The following is a 14,082-nucleotide window of genomic DNA, read 5'->3' as shown; positions in this document are numbered from 1 at the left end:
TACCAGGCCGGGTGCGCAAGCCTCGAAAGCACGCCGAGCGGGTATGACGATCCGTGCGCCTCCACACCGTGCATGCGTTCCGCACGCTCTACGTCAGCAGCCGTCCGCGCGCGCCTGCGCACTGCTCCCATGAGCGTGCTCGACTGCGAAAAGAGCTTTCAATCTTGTGAACCTGGCGACAGCTGGGGTCAACTCAGTACACGTGGAACCAGTATGAAAAAGTTATTCTCTCAGGGTTAGTTAACGGGCCCTGACATTCCAGAAGCCCCTTCATTGCCCTGTGAATATCTGGACTGATTTCCTTATGTTCAGATAGATCTGTGCCCTGGAATACCATTGAAAGATCACAGAAAAGGTTTCAACATTTATTGCACACTCACTACGGGCAATTGCCCAGTCCTCAAAATACAAAGCTTAGCAACACACATTATCACCTTCAAGGGCTGCAGAAATATACGAACTGTATAAAATCTTTTTGGAAACGAAATTTGTAATTTGGGTGAGAAAAAGACCGGAGAGTTCGGGGTATTTCAGCGTAAGCTAAAAGCTCACAGGTGTTAAAATACGGTCTGAAAATCTCTCATCTAGCCCATGCCTCAGTGTCCTTTTTACCTCTACTACCTGTATTTTATGCCACTTCATACTTTTAACTTCCAACTCCCTTGCATTTCACCCTTTCTACCCACCATGACCTCTTTTCTGGGAAGCATTTTAGCAAAGCTACTTCAAAAATATTAAGTCCATATGCACCCCTATGGTTATCACAGCACTTATAATAGCCAAGATATGGAAGCAACCTAAGTGTCCATCAGTAGATGAATTGATGAAGATGTAGTACATATACACAATGGAACATTATTCAACCATAAGAAAACAAATGCTACCATTTGCAACATGGATGGAGCTAGAGGCTATTATGCTCAGTGAAATAAGCCAGGCATAGAAAGTACCAAATGATTTCACTCATTGGTGCAGTGTTAACAAAGCAAAACTGAAGGAACAGAACAGCCAGACTCAGACTCCAAGAAGGGACTAGCAGTTACCAAAAAGAGGCTGGGCAAGGAGAAAAGGATTAAAGGGCCTTACAATTAGCACACATAATATAGGTAAGGTCAGGGGGAATGCAGTATATCACGGACAAGAAAAGTACATGACTCTACAGCATCTTATTACACTGATGGACAGTAATACAATGGGGTGTGGGGGTGGGGACTTGATAATATGGGTGAATGTTGTAACCACAATGTTGCTCATGTGAAACCTTCATGAGATTGTGTATCAATGATACCTTAAAAAAAAAAAATTGACAGCCCAACTGATCCAATAGTTTACTCATTGGCACTTATACTATGGAAATAAGGATAGTTTCAAAACCTTAAGTTATTTAAGTGTTATTCATATTAACATAAAAATTTAATACCTAAATACTTAATAAGAGGGTACTACTGGATAAATTAAAATACATCCATTAGAAATTATTAAGCCATTAAAATTTGTTCTTCAAGGAATATTTAATAACAAGGTAGATAACATGTATTTTTGTTATCACTGAAGCAAAAGCAATACATCCTGTTCACTGGGTAAAAACAGCCTGTTTTATGTGTATATAGTGCAGTGCAATTAAAAAATACTGTAATTTTAACTTCAGAACTTCAGAATTTGAATAGGTGCCACTGTTCTCTCCTTTTTTCATATGGAAAAAGAAAATTCCTTTGAAAATCATTTGATGCCCCAAAATTCCATAGCTGTACTCTTTGGATCACTCTGGAAAGTCTTCATGATTCTAATACAAAGGAAGCTTCAATTCAACCTTTGAGAGAGGACATTCCAGCTCTCATGATCTCATCAACCAGGAGAATGTTGGTAGCAATCACAGTGCTGAAAAGAGGAAAAACCAGATGGGCTCAGATTTGAGACATATATCCTAATTCAATTCAATTTGCAACTAAACTAGATTTCTCCCTTTCCCCCTCCATTCACAGAAGGCAACCTGGGTTGCTTTCTGATGATTATATTTTATGGGGAAAAAGGTAATTAAATAGAACATAACCAAATTAAAAGAATATGCTGATTCCCTGAAGTTATTTTAGTATCACTGACTTTCCCAAACTTACCAGGAGTGAAGCAGCTGTTTCTTTACACAATAGTTATCCCATATGCCTACTTCTGCTGCTACCATTGGCTCACCTGAAAAGTAACCCAGTATTCTTAAGATCACAAATATAGCACAGGTCACAAGATCATGTCTAAGGGAATAAGAGTATTTTGCGCTGCTTTATCATTGATTACTTTCATTATCCAAAGTTCTTCAATCACCCCAATTCTGTACTCCAAACTATGATTCCCTGTACCCAGTATCTTTGATGAGTGGCTGATCTCTCCTTAGACTTCTGGTGATAGGGATACTCTATTTGGTTGCCAAATGTTTGAAAAGACCTGTTTCTCTGGACACATTCCTTTTAGTCCTTATTGAAGTATAGCACTTTCTAGCCAAAATGGTGTTCCCCTCATTCCAGAAGTATTTTCTGTTAACCTGAATGTAAATGTTGCTGTTGACGAGGTCTTACCCATACTGCATGGATGTACCTCAGTTCTCTCTCTTCCACTTTGTATTTATGCTTTATGTTGTTACATTGGCCTAAGACCAAAGCTTTAATCATTTCATTAGATCTGGTTTCCTCTTCCAGCATTATTTGCTATCCTCAGCCTTTTTTCAACCGTATGATCCCCCTAATTAATTTTCTTCTCAAAGTCCCTGATAAAAAAATTGAGTGAAACAAGCCCAATATGAAATCTATTAGCCTAAACCACTTGATTCAGCAACAAATCTATACTCTTTTGAAATTACTCAAACATCTACTCTACTCCCTTCATTACTATGCCGTCATATTTCAGAACCCAGAGTTCCCTGAAGCACTGGTGTCAAACTACAAAGCAAATCAAGTCTTTTGTTTCCATTTTTTATCCTGTCTGGCTTTACCTCACCTGTACTATTTATTTAGTTCTCCCCTCAAACAGCTGCACTCTTACCTGTGTTCAAGTCGACACCCACAAGTTGACCTGATTCTGAGTGTTCTGCTTGAACTTTAACTAGTGTTTCCTGAAGATCAAAACCAGAGTTCTGAGCAAGAACCTAAAGCAAACAAATTTAATCCTCTAAAAAACAGGACCTAAGTGGTAGTCAAGTCTACAATAAATGAACACTATTTTCAATTAATATTTTTAAAAGCTTTCATAAAATCATGAAGACAGATCAAGACAGACCAGTATTTATGTTCACTTTGGAGAATAACTAGACATTTGCTACTGACTCACCCACACCAAGCCCAGCAATACACTGGTCATAAACTATACCCCCAAATGAACATACAATAGAAAAATCACAATACTGATTACAGTTTAACTAAAAAAAACAAAACAAAACAAAAAAACTTGCACTTGGATTCTAACTCCTACACTGCAAAACCTCTTTAAAGTATTTTTTTGCCATCTGAAGGTTCAGGTATTCAGGTTTTCCTTCCAGAGGAAACAAATACATTTGGATGAGAAATACCTGTTCTAGTGTCAGTGAGAAAACAGATCCATCATGTTTATTCAATACCCACATTATGAAAAATCCCACATTATCAAAAAGTTTTCATCAGCTGAATCATTTTGGTGTAGTTTAGAAAACTGACAGGTATTCATACCTTGGGAATAATGAGCAGTGCATCAGCAAAGGCTTGAACTCCAAGTTGGGCTCTGCCCTTGACAGTGGGCTTGTACTTAATCAGGGCTTCTGCCATTGCTACTTCCACTGCACCAGCACCTGGAACTACACAGCCTGTTGGATGGGAATGGGGGGGGATGGGGTTGGGGAAGAAATGCTAAGCTACAGAAGACTGTAGAATCAGTTGTAAGAAAATATTAAAGCACACATAAATGACATCCGTAATTTCTTAAGAATTCAGGTATAACCATAGCAATTTCAATCTTACATTTGAAAGCAATATAACCAACATATCAAAGAGCAAAATGATTCAATTTAACTAGTACTTGGAAGCTCTTATAAGTTCTTAGTTCATTTTATTTGTATCCACTTTTTAAAATGATATGCTATGGAAAAAACAGCATACCATCATAGCCATTTAAAGGGGAGACTAACTTTTGCATGGTGTCTGGCTGTGTAAACTACTTATAAAAAGAACACAGTATTCAGCCATGCCTTTTAGACTAGCAAAGGAATAAAATTTAAATACACTCAGAATCTTACCATCATCAATAGCATTTTTAACAGCCCTCAAGCCATCTCTTATTGCATCTTTGATTTGAGTAAGTGTGTGCTTATTTGGTCCTTTGACCAATAATGTGACAGAGCGTGGATTGTTACATTTCTCAATAAAGGTGAACTTCTCTTCTCCCTAGGTGAAGAAGAGTGTTTTCAAAAATAGTATTTAGCTGTCGAATAATGAACAGAGGAAAAAGCTTATCATGTAATGGTAAGTAGCATGTTAATAGACAACACTGATCACATTAAAGCAATTTCTTAAAAAAGAAAAAGCACATAGAGAACATGATTTTCCCATGAATGGCTTACTGTTAATATACATAAACAACTGAAGTGTACATGAACAAAGCAAAAATCTGACCCGGAGTTTTAATTAATTTCTGCTATTGAAGAATTTATGAACCATAAAGTAATACCACCTTCTGAAAGAAAACACACTTACCAATGTATACTCATAGACCAGTCCTGCATGTCCCAAACAATTAGGACTCAGGTCATCAAGAGAATTTAGAGGTATGCCACCGCAAGCAAGAGTCAGCCTGAAATATTGAAGTGTTTTGAGGATATGTAAGTGATTTCACTAATTAGGTTAAAAAAGAAAATTCATTTTTAGGAAACAATTTTTCAGAATTACTTAATAAAATCACATTCAGGATGTATTTTAACTTAAGCCTTTCTGTTCACCAGCAGCTAGCCGAACAGTGGTCTTTCCTTATAATTCCTTTTGAACTACTCTCCCCAAGTCAGCACTTTTCTGACATGAAATGTAAAGGTAGACATAGAAATCTTCATTGTGGTGAGTTCTATGAGAGAAAGTGTTACTCTGAAATGCTTTGATGCTATCTCCTGACATAGAAAAACATGTACACAATATACGTTACGGTTTAAAAATAGAAGAAGTATACCTAATAGTATTATTCACAAAAGCCGAATGTCTGACAGAGAAATGGATAAACAAATGTGGTATATCCATATAATCGGGTATTATTCAACTACAAAAGGATTTGGATTCTGATACTTGCTACATGGATGAACTTTGAAAACATGCTAAGTAAAATAAGCCAGACATGAAGACAAATGTGATTCCTTTATATGAAGTGCCAAACTCAGACAGAAAGTAGAACAGTATTAACCAGAATGTGGGGCAGAAATGGGGAGTTATTGCTTAATGGGTAGGGTTATTAGTCTACAATGATGAAAAGGGTTCTGGAAATGCATAGTGGTGATGGCTGCTAACATGAATTTAACAATGCCACTGAATTGTACACTTAAAAAAATGGGTTAAATGGTAAATTTCATATTACGTATATATTTTATCACAGTAAAAAATGTAAAGTAAGTAAAGGAAAAAAGCAATAATCCCAATTAACCTGCAAAACAAGTAAACTTTAAATCACACAGAAATTTTGCTATCCATACCTTTCCATATTTCTCCTTTTGGCTCTGCGGAGAGCTACTATGCCTTCTTTAGCAAGAGCATCTAGAGAAAAAGGGTCAATTCCCTGTAAAATAAAGGTTAGTTTCAGTATTTCACCTTAAAAATAAAAATGGATGAAACAGACCAGCTTATAGAGCAAAATTTCATTCCTACCTTTTGATTAATAACAACAAATCCTTTATCTGAATCACCACAGACTTTCTTTTTCAGTTCTATTATTTTTTTAACTCTATCTTCAATGAATTTCCTTTCAGCTTTTACTAGTTTCTCTCGCTCTTCTGCACTCTTGTAAAAAAAGCCAGAATTCACTTCTCTATTAAAAAGAAAATTTACAGAAAGGGGGGGAATTTTTTTTTGAGTAGATGCTAAGCCAGCAGCTTCAGAAACTGTTGATTTTATAAATTTACATTTTCAGAGGCTATTCCCTTTAGTCCCTCCAAATCCAACTGAAGCATTCATGTCCTTACAGTGGGGAAACTGAGTCTCACATGTGAACTGCCCAAAATACCAGGTTCCTCCACCCCTCTGCCACTTGTAAGGGATTACAAACTCACGTTTTTTCATATTCTAATGACACATTGCATGTCAGGATGTATACATCTTCTACTCTTTTTTTCATATCAGGATGCCGTGCCCCATGGTCCAAAACAAGACCTCTGATTAAGCTATTAAAACACATTCAAAAATATTATATTGTTACTGATTTCTAGATGAGATGTAACACATGCTAACAAAATTAACACCGAATTGAAGCTGTATTGATAAAATTCACACAATAACTATTTCTTGAGATATGTTAGCAAGACTTTTGGGTGAAACCTAGGCAGGTTCAACAGTGAAAAATCAGTATTTCAGAACATGACAAAATCAAGCTATTCAAACAAACCTAACCACCGCATCTTTTACAGAAAATTCTGCAGAGAAACAGTCTCAATTGGTAGGCTATCAAATTGTGATTACTTCTTTTAAAAGATGTTTTCAAACAAGGTCTTTGGGGAAAAAATTCCCCAACAGTCTCTCATTATGCTTTGTTTCCAAATGCCAAATAACCGATATAGTTCATTTTTTAGAATCATTCTAAGTATAAACACATCATACTATTAATTTCAAGAAATACTAAGTAAATTAAATACTCATCTAGGCAATATACATTAATTCAAAGACCACTCCCCAAAGAAAAATCAGCCAAGAAATATGTACTGTATTTAATACCTATAAATTTGTAAGCATACTTTTTCAGTATTTCACTTTGTTCTACCACCTACCTTGTATCAGTTTCAGACTTATGTTTCATCTCCATGATCTCAATCATGAAGAGATCAATAGGTTCATCTTGTTTTCTAATGGCCAAAATGGAGTCCACAACAGCCTAGGAATACAAACACTAAATGAATCTGATTTACAGAAGTTGAGACACTTAACGTTGTTTTCTGAAGAACAAATTCAACAAAGGTTTATTTTCTTGACCTCAAAATCTCTGAATTGACCTAAATCTTTTTCTACAAGCTAACAGAATGCATTGTTTTTAAAGAGCCAAAGTAATTTACATTTCTGAATTCTCAATTTGTAATTAAAAGAATCACTGATTCCCTACTTTATTAAAAATACTGATGACAGAAGCATTTTGATAATGAAATCCATTTTATAAACCTTTTAATGAAAACTTTGATTATACCTTTATAATGTGATCAAGTATACTATTATCTGATTTTCTCATTTTGTTTCCTAGGGACACAGATCAGGTTATCACTGACACAAAAACAAACAACTTATTTCACACAGTGTAATACTGTGAAGACTTTACATAGCACTCTGTAATTGGAACTGTTAATTTTATCAATGTTTCTAATATCAGGAATTTTTAGTATAGGTGTATTATACCAGACACACCAAATTTAACACATACCTCTGTTAAGACATCAGCAAGTTCAGCATGAACTTTAGTATGCAGAGATGTTCTGGCCACATCTACAAGCGTTTCCCTGTCCATTTCTTTGCTTACTTTGACTTGTTCCAAAAACTGAAGTGCCTTTTCCTTTGCAGCTTCAAATCCTTCTGTTATTATTCTGGGATGAAGACCCTATAATATATATACTGTTATAAAACCAACTTTTATTAGAGTTCTTCAATTAGACTTAACTATAGTTCATGATGAAGTAAATTTTTGAAGGGATACTCTGGATCATTCATACCCTTTAATACAATTAATATACTGTGCTGACTTTCTGAATACATTTGACAGGAAAGAGTCCCTTCAATGCAGAGGAAAAGGACAGACATTGCTCTAGCACAGAGTCAAAGCCAAGGGAACTATGAAGCACACTTGGGTATTCACTGTGCAAATCACAGGTAATAATGGCAAACTCACAACTATGTATCAAAACAACTTATAGTCAACTGGACCATTGTATCTTTTCTCTAGGTTATCTTGATAATTTATGTCTTTTACTAATAAAATGACTAAGAGACTAAGACTCTGCTTTCTCTCTCTTCCCAGGAAATTCTTCCTGACATTGGATTAGTGCTTCCAGAAAGTTGCTTTAACCTTGGAACTACTCAGGGCCAAAAGTTTGTGGAATTCTTAAGTTTTTGGTTGGCCTTTTCCTTATAAATATGAATACTCCTGAATATCTCATTTCTAGATCTCAACTATTAAACTATATTATAGATAGATATAGATCATATATGCAACACCACTTGATTAAAAAAAAAATCTCTCAGGCCAAAGAAGGTTCCTAAGTTGTCCAGGATCACAATAAATTTGAGTTAGACCAGGATACAGACTCTGGGTTCCTAGATTTAAGCCCTCTGCTCTTTACATTCTACTATATGGCCTAAACTACTATTATACATCAATTTGTATGAACAAAATCGTGTTACTTCTCAAACACAAAACATCACCGAAACATGAGAATCATATATACTTCAGAAATATAGAGATCCGCCTGTTTCAGCAGCTCCCCAATGATTAGAACATTGGAAGTGGTACCATCACCAGTTATGTCATCCTGGGCTGTTGCTACTTTGGCTATTAAGGAGGCTGTAGGGTGCTGGATTTGCTGAAAGCAAAAAAAAAGAAAAAAATTATTTAAACTTCAAATAAAACACTCCAAATATACTTTAAAATGTATAAAGGTATATATTTCCACAAACATGCAAGTGGTCAGCTATATAATATGCTGGTTAAAAACTCACCATTAGCTATTTTGTGTATTAGTTTATGATAACCAAAACATCTTCATGTATAAATTTATTTCTCAGAGTATCTCCACTTTACTGATGAGAAAATGTGAGGCTCAGTTAAGTTTTACTTAAGGTGGTAGGAGCTAACAATGAAGTTAATTATTTCAAACCACACGTGCCTTTTTATGACAAATCTAAGACTCTTGTGAGAATAAACCAGGTTAAACAAGGGGCCTTCTAAAATGAAAGCCCAGCAGAGTTCATAACTACTTGGCATTGACAAAATAAAAAGAAAAAATAGCCCTTAGCAAATGGTTAGTAGATGCTAAATAACTGCGTGGAAAGGTTTAAGAACAGGATATTCATCTTGCCTCCAATGTCACTAAGACTCTTAACTACAAAGGATCCAATCAAGGCTCCCGACTGCTTTCAGTTTATTTTATTCTCCTTTAATCTGAAATAGTTCTCCAGCCTTCCCTGTCTTTGGGGACGCTGACAGTTTTAAGAATCTAGGCCAGTCATCTTGCAGACTATTATCTCAATTTGCTGATGTTAACTATTTTTGGCAAGAATACTACATAGGTGATACTGTATACTTCTCACTGGGTGTGTTTTATCATTTTGTTAAACTGCAAATGTTAAATGTGCTTCTATTTATGCTGTACTTCACAGTTAAAAGTTATATTTTAAAAGACACTAGATATGGATTTTCTAACATCAAGCTTAAACTATAACTTCAATTATTCTCTGCTACCACAAGCCACCACTTAGCTAAGAACAAAAAACCCTACACCTTCCAGGGTTAGCTAGTCCTTACTGAAGATATTTACAAACACCTGGATGTTGAAGGCAACGGTACGCTACTATCAAAACTGTGAACTTTATTTTGAACTCAAAACAAAGCAAGTCATTTCCTTTTCTTGTATTTTAAAAACAGCTAGGTTTGGGGAATTCAGGTATGAGTAAAATGATTGCTCCTCTCAAAAATCTCCCCTTTTCTTGATGTTAGAAAAGCTGTATCTAGTATCTTTTTAATGTAATTTTTATATAATATACTATAGAGAAGCACATTACACATTTACTGCCTAACAAAATGATAAAACGAACCCACTGGGAAGTATACAGTATCACCTTTGTAGTATTCTTGCCAAGAATAGTTAACATCCAGCAAATTGAGGTAATAGTCTGCCAAATGACTGGCCTAGATTCTTACTGTGTCCCCAGGGAAGGCTGGAGAACTGTTTCAGATTAAAAACGGTAGTTTTATCTCCACTCCAGCTGGAGGTGGGGAGATGAGATATAACAAAGAAGAGTCATGTTTTGTAAACAGAAAAAGTCCTGTTGCATTTTGCTCAATTCTATCAATCACTCTCATTTTTCAGATTTTATGAGAATTTCATTAACTACAACCCTTTTAACCAAGGCCTTAAATGGTTAAGGGTAGGGATTCAAAAAAGGCTATCAAGACTCCAGGGCTCCTCACTGTACTGTACTGTCAGTACTATTACTGATTACATTTCCTATTCTATTCGCTCCGTTGTCTGAAAGACTACCTGTTGAAAGCAAACGAGTATGATTTTCTCCCACTTTGAGAACGAACATTAAAAAATTTCCTACGGTTAAAATGTACTACGGAAAACCAAGACATTTCTGAACCAAGTACCGTGGTCTCTCACCATTTCATGAAGGAGCACATTGCCATCTTTAGTAAGCTTGATGTCTCCAGCACCAGAAACGAGCCTGTTCAACGGGCAGAAATGAATCACAGTGTGACTTTATCAAGAGAGACTATACTAAGAGTGCCATAAAAATCAGACTTTACCCACATCCTGGAGAGGGGGGCCAAAGAGTTGGTTGGCCCTCTCCTCCTGGTAGTACGAATGGTGCAGGGCCCACCCCTGCCTTCGGAGAAAGTCCGTCCAGTCCTCAGAGTCGCGTCAGTCCCAGGGCGCGGGGGAGCGCTGCGCACGCGGGCAGCTTTGTCCTCCGCCGAGACGGCAACGACCGCAAGAGGAAATGGCCGGGGCAGCAAACACGGCCGATCGGGAAAATGCGGGGAAGAAGGGCCGAAGCGGCGAGCGTGGAGCCCCGGAGGAGGCGGACTGGAGGCCGCAATCCCCGGCCTAGGCCCGCAACAGCGCGAGGTGCGCGGCGCCAACCCGGACCTCCCCGCCAGCCCCGCCTTACATTTTCATGGTGCCCTTGGGCCCCAAATTGGTCCTCAGCACATCCTGAAGCCCCCGCGCCGCGCTGATGTTGACCGCCAATGCCGCCTGGGCTCGGGCCACCTCGGCCTTGGGGTTCAGGGTCTTCACAGCCGCCATAGCTGACCCAGCAGAGGAGGAGGAGGAGGAGCCTCGGCACGCAGAGTACCCGGAGACTGCTCAGCGTGGCCGGCGGCACTGCCTACGTCTTCTGGAAAAGTCGGGCGCGTCCGGCCCGCCCCCAGCGTGCCCGCGCGCCGCTGCCATTGGGCCGCGGGGCCGGCCGGCGCTGCTCATAGGCTCTCGCACTCATGGCGTATTCGACACCGCCCCTCGCGCCCCAACCTCGGCGCCATTGTGCACGGGAGGGGCCTGTTCTTAGGTGTTCGTAGGCAGGAGGGGTTCGCGGGGCTGCGGCGCTGCCGCGCTGCTGCTGGCGCGCGCCCCGCCTTCCGGGACCAGAACCTGATGACGCAGGCGGGGCGGAGCGCGCGGGCCCTCTGCGCGAGGCAGGACCTATTAGCTGCGCGTGACTGGGGAGCAGGCGGCCCTTTCCCGGACGTCTCTGGCCACAGGGCGTAGGGTGCTGACCCCCTCGCGCGGTTTTCCCGTCCTTCGTTTGCGTCTTTTATTCCAGTCACTAGAGTTTTATTGACTGTACGTTGTGTGCTTGGTGTTCTAGGTGCTGGGTGGTGTGGGCAAACAGAGTGAGTCTGGTAAGGATCCACACCCAGTTGTCTAGATCATCTAGGCTTAGGGAAGATGAAGGGAAAGAATGTAAGGTGGAGAGTGCTAGATGCCTTTAGAAATCTACAGAATTGGTGAGATGGCAGTTGGGAAATCAGTCACTCTACCCATCCTGCTTAGGACACCCTGCTGAGGCCTCATGCCCTCAAGGCAAGTTTGAAAATTAAAACTTAATTGAGAAGTGATATCCAGTCATTGACGAAAAGTACTAGAAAATGTTCACAATTGTTTTCTGGTATCCAGTCCTCTTCCAAATACCAGGTATTGAGTAATGGTTTGTACTTGATTTTTATAGACAATACCGAAAATTGTACAGAAATCAAAAGGTGCCAAAGGATATAGGGGATTAAGTCTTCCTCCTCTAGTTAAACTTCGTCTAGACAAGCACAGTTTTAGGTACTATGAATTCCCCAGATGTTTTCTCAGTTTACTATATATATATATATATAAGCTTTTCCCTCCTCATAAAATAACAGTTTATAATACACAATTGGGTGTATATGCTTAAAGTATCAATTATACCATGTCAATACAAATAGGGATTCTTCTTGCTTAACTGCTGCATGATGTTCTTTGTAAGAATGACTTAATTGGTCAATCACCTTCTGGTTGACGTCTAGGTTGTTCCAATCTGCTATTCAAGCTGCAGTGTATATCCTGGTATATATATATATATATATATATATATATATATATAAAATGTAAGTGGGTTTGTATATTTAAGAATCACAAAAGCATGAAACATTGGAAGGAGATTTGTGATTAGTACTTCAGACATTACTTGGTGTGCATGCAGATTTATTTAACTACTGTTAGGGATGTATGGGAGACATGAACAGAGATAAGATTGCTGAATTTCAGGCATTTGCTTGCAGATAGGGAAAGGAGTGGGAAGACTTCCACTCTCCAGAGGTGCAAACTTTAAGGGGGAAACCAAAAACTTAGTAATTGAGATCAATGATATTTTAATGCAATATTTTTAAAAAATCAGATTTCAAAAAAATCCACAAAGAACATCAGTTTTAAATTACGAATCTCCACTCAGACAAAGTCTCAGCAGAACAGAAGGATCTATGTGATGCCTGTAGAGGCAATCTATTTGCATATATATTCTACTAGACTGGGTTATCACATTTTCAAGAAAATTAATTATCATTATATGCTTCAAAATAAAGTAGCAAGAGAGTGTTGCCTATATGCTAATGTGTGTTTAGAATGGGAGAACTTTAGAATGTCTTGGAGAATTTACAACAAAAAGTAACATTATGTGAGTAGATCCATTTTAGCCCATGATTAAAGATATTGAGGCAGCAGGTGTGCAACCATTTGATTCAGGAGGGATTTCAATAAGGAAGAAACATTTAAGGAAAGTATCCCAATGAGGTAGGGTGATATATTAGAAAGAATCCTAGAGTCAAACAATTTGAGTTTAAATCCTAGTTTTGCAGTGTTTACCAACCAGTGTGCTATCTTGGACAAGTTACTTAAATTTTGACTCAATTTTCTAACCTATAAAGTAGGGCAGGTGACATCTTAGAAAAAATTAAATGAGACTACATGCGTAACATACTTGTATTGTGCCAGACATGGAATGTGTTAAGTATTGCCACTATTACATTCATATAATTAACTATAATTTTTATAGCATATTCACATTCAGTGCCTTATTTAATCCTAACATGAAGCCTTTGACGTTAACAGGCCATGTATTATTAAGCCGGTTTCCCAACTGAGTAAATCAACACAGGTTAAATGACCAACTCAAGGTCACATTGTGTCCTGTTAGTGGAGAGCCAGAAACCTAGGTTTTACTCTTGACTCCTCCCTTTGCCTCAGTCCCCCATATCCACATACTCCCTGAATGTTTTTGTGTTTACTTTCTAGATATCACCTCTTTCTACTCTACTTCCATCCTCATTGCCACAACTCTGGTTTAGGCCATGATTGTTTCTTGGTTAACTACTTGTATAGTGTCTTAAGTAGTTGCTCCGTCTTAATATGTTGCTCCATGTTGCTACTGGAGCAGTCTATCAAAATTAAGTCTGTAAGCCATAGCTCTGCTTATAGTTCCTCAGTTATCCCCAAGACCTTAGAATGAAATCTAAATGCCATAATTTGCTTCCAGAGTCAGTGACATCTTGTGCCTGCCTTTCGAGGCTTAAAACCATTCTCTATTTCTCTGTCACTTTATGCTCTGGTTATTTTGAACTTTTCAGTTCTTGGAGCATTCAACCTGCCTTTGG

General features: G+C 38.3%; 1 protein-coding gene and 2 non-coding genes across 3 annotated transcripts; all 3 read right to left on the bottom strand.

The window, feature by feature from the left end:
* Positions 1-1,492: 1,492 nt before the first annotated feature.
* On the bottom strand, positions 1,493-11,310 carry CCT6A (chaperonin containing TCP1 subunit 6A). The gene is made up of 14 exons (XM_036907944.2): positions 11,076-11,310; positions 10,565-10,628; positions 8,630-8,764; positions 7,612-7,785; positions 6,971-7,074; positions 6,260-6,370; positions 5,859-6,018; positions 5,687-5,769; positions 4,710-4,806; positions 4,253-4,400; positions 3,690-3,823; positions 3,031-3,133; positions 2,115-2,187; positions 1,493-1,878 (listed from the first exon to the last, which is right to left on the bottom strand). The coding sequence occupies exons 1-14, from the start codon at positions 11,210-11,212 to the stop codon at positions 1,806-1,808; spliced, it is 1,596 nt and encodes a 531-aa protein (XP_036763839.2). The 5' UTR covers positions 11,213-11,310; the 3' UTR covers positions 1,493-1,805.
* On the bottom strand, positions 4,068-4,204 carry LOC118923758 (small nucleolar RNA SNORA15). The gene has a single exon (XR_005029322.1). It is a non-coding gene; the product is annotated as a small nucleolar RNA SNORA15 (small nucleolar RNA).
* Positions 7,916-8,047, bottom strand: LOC118923759 (small nucleolar RNA SNORA22). Its single transcript, XR_005029323.1, has one exon. It is a non-coding gene; the product is annotated as a small nucleolar RNA SNORA22 (small nucleolar RNA).
* Positions 11,311-14,082: the final 2,772 nt, after the last annotated feature.

Source organism: Manis pentadactyla, chromosome 10 (assembly GCF_030020395.1).
Source record: "Manis pentadactyla isolate mManPen7 chromosome 10, mManPen7.hap1, whole genome shotgun sequence".
Lineage (NCBI taxonomy): Eukaryota > Metazoa > Chordata > Mammalia > Pholidota > Manidae > Manis > Manis pentadactyla.
The sequence above is the reverse complement of the archived record's forward strand: the minus strand, read 5'-3'. Positions and strand labels throughout refer to the sequence as shown.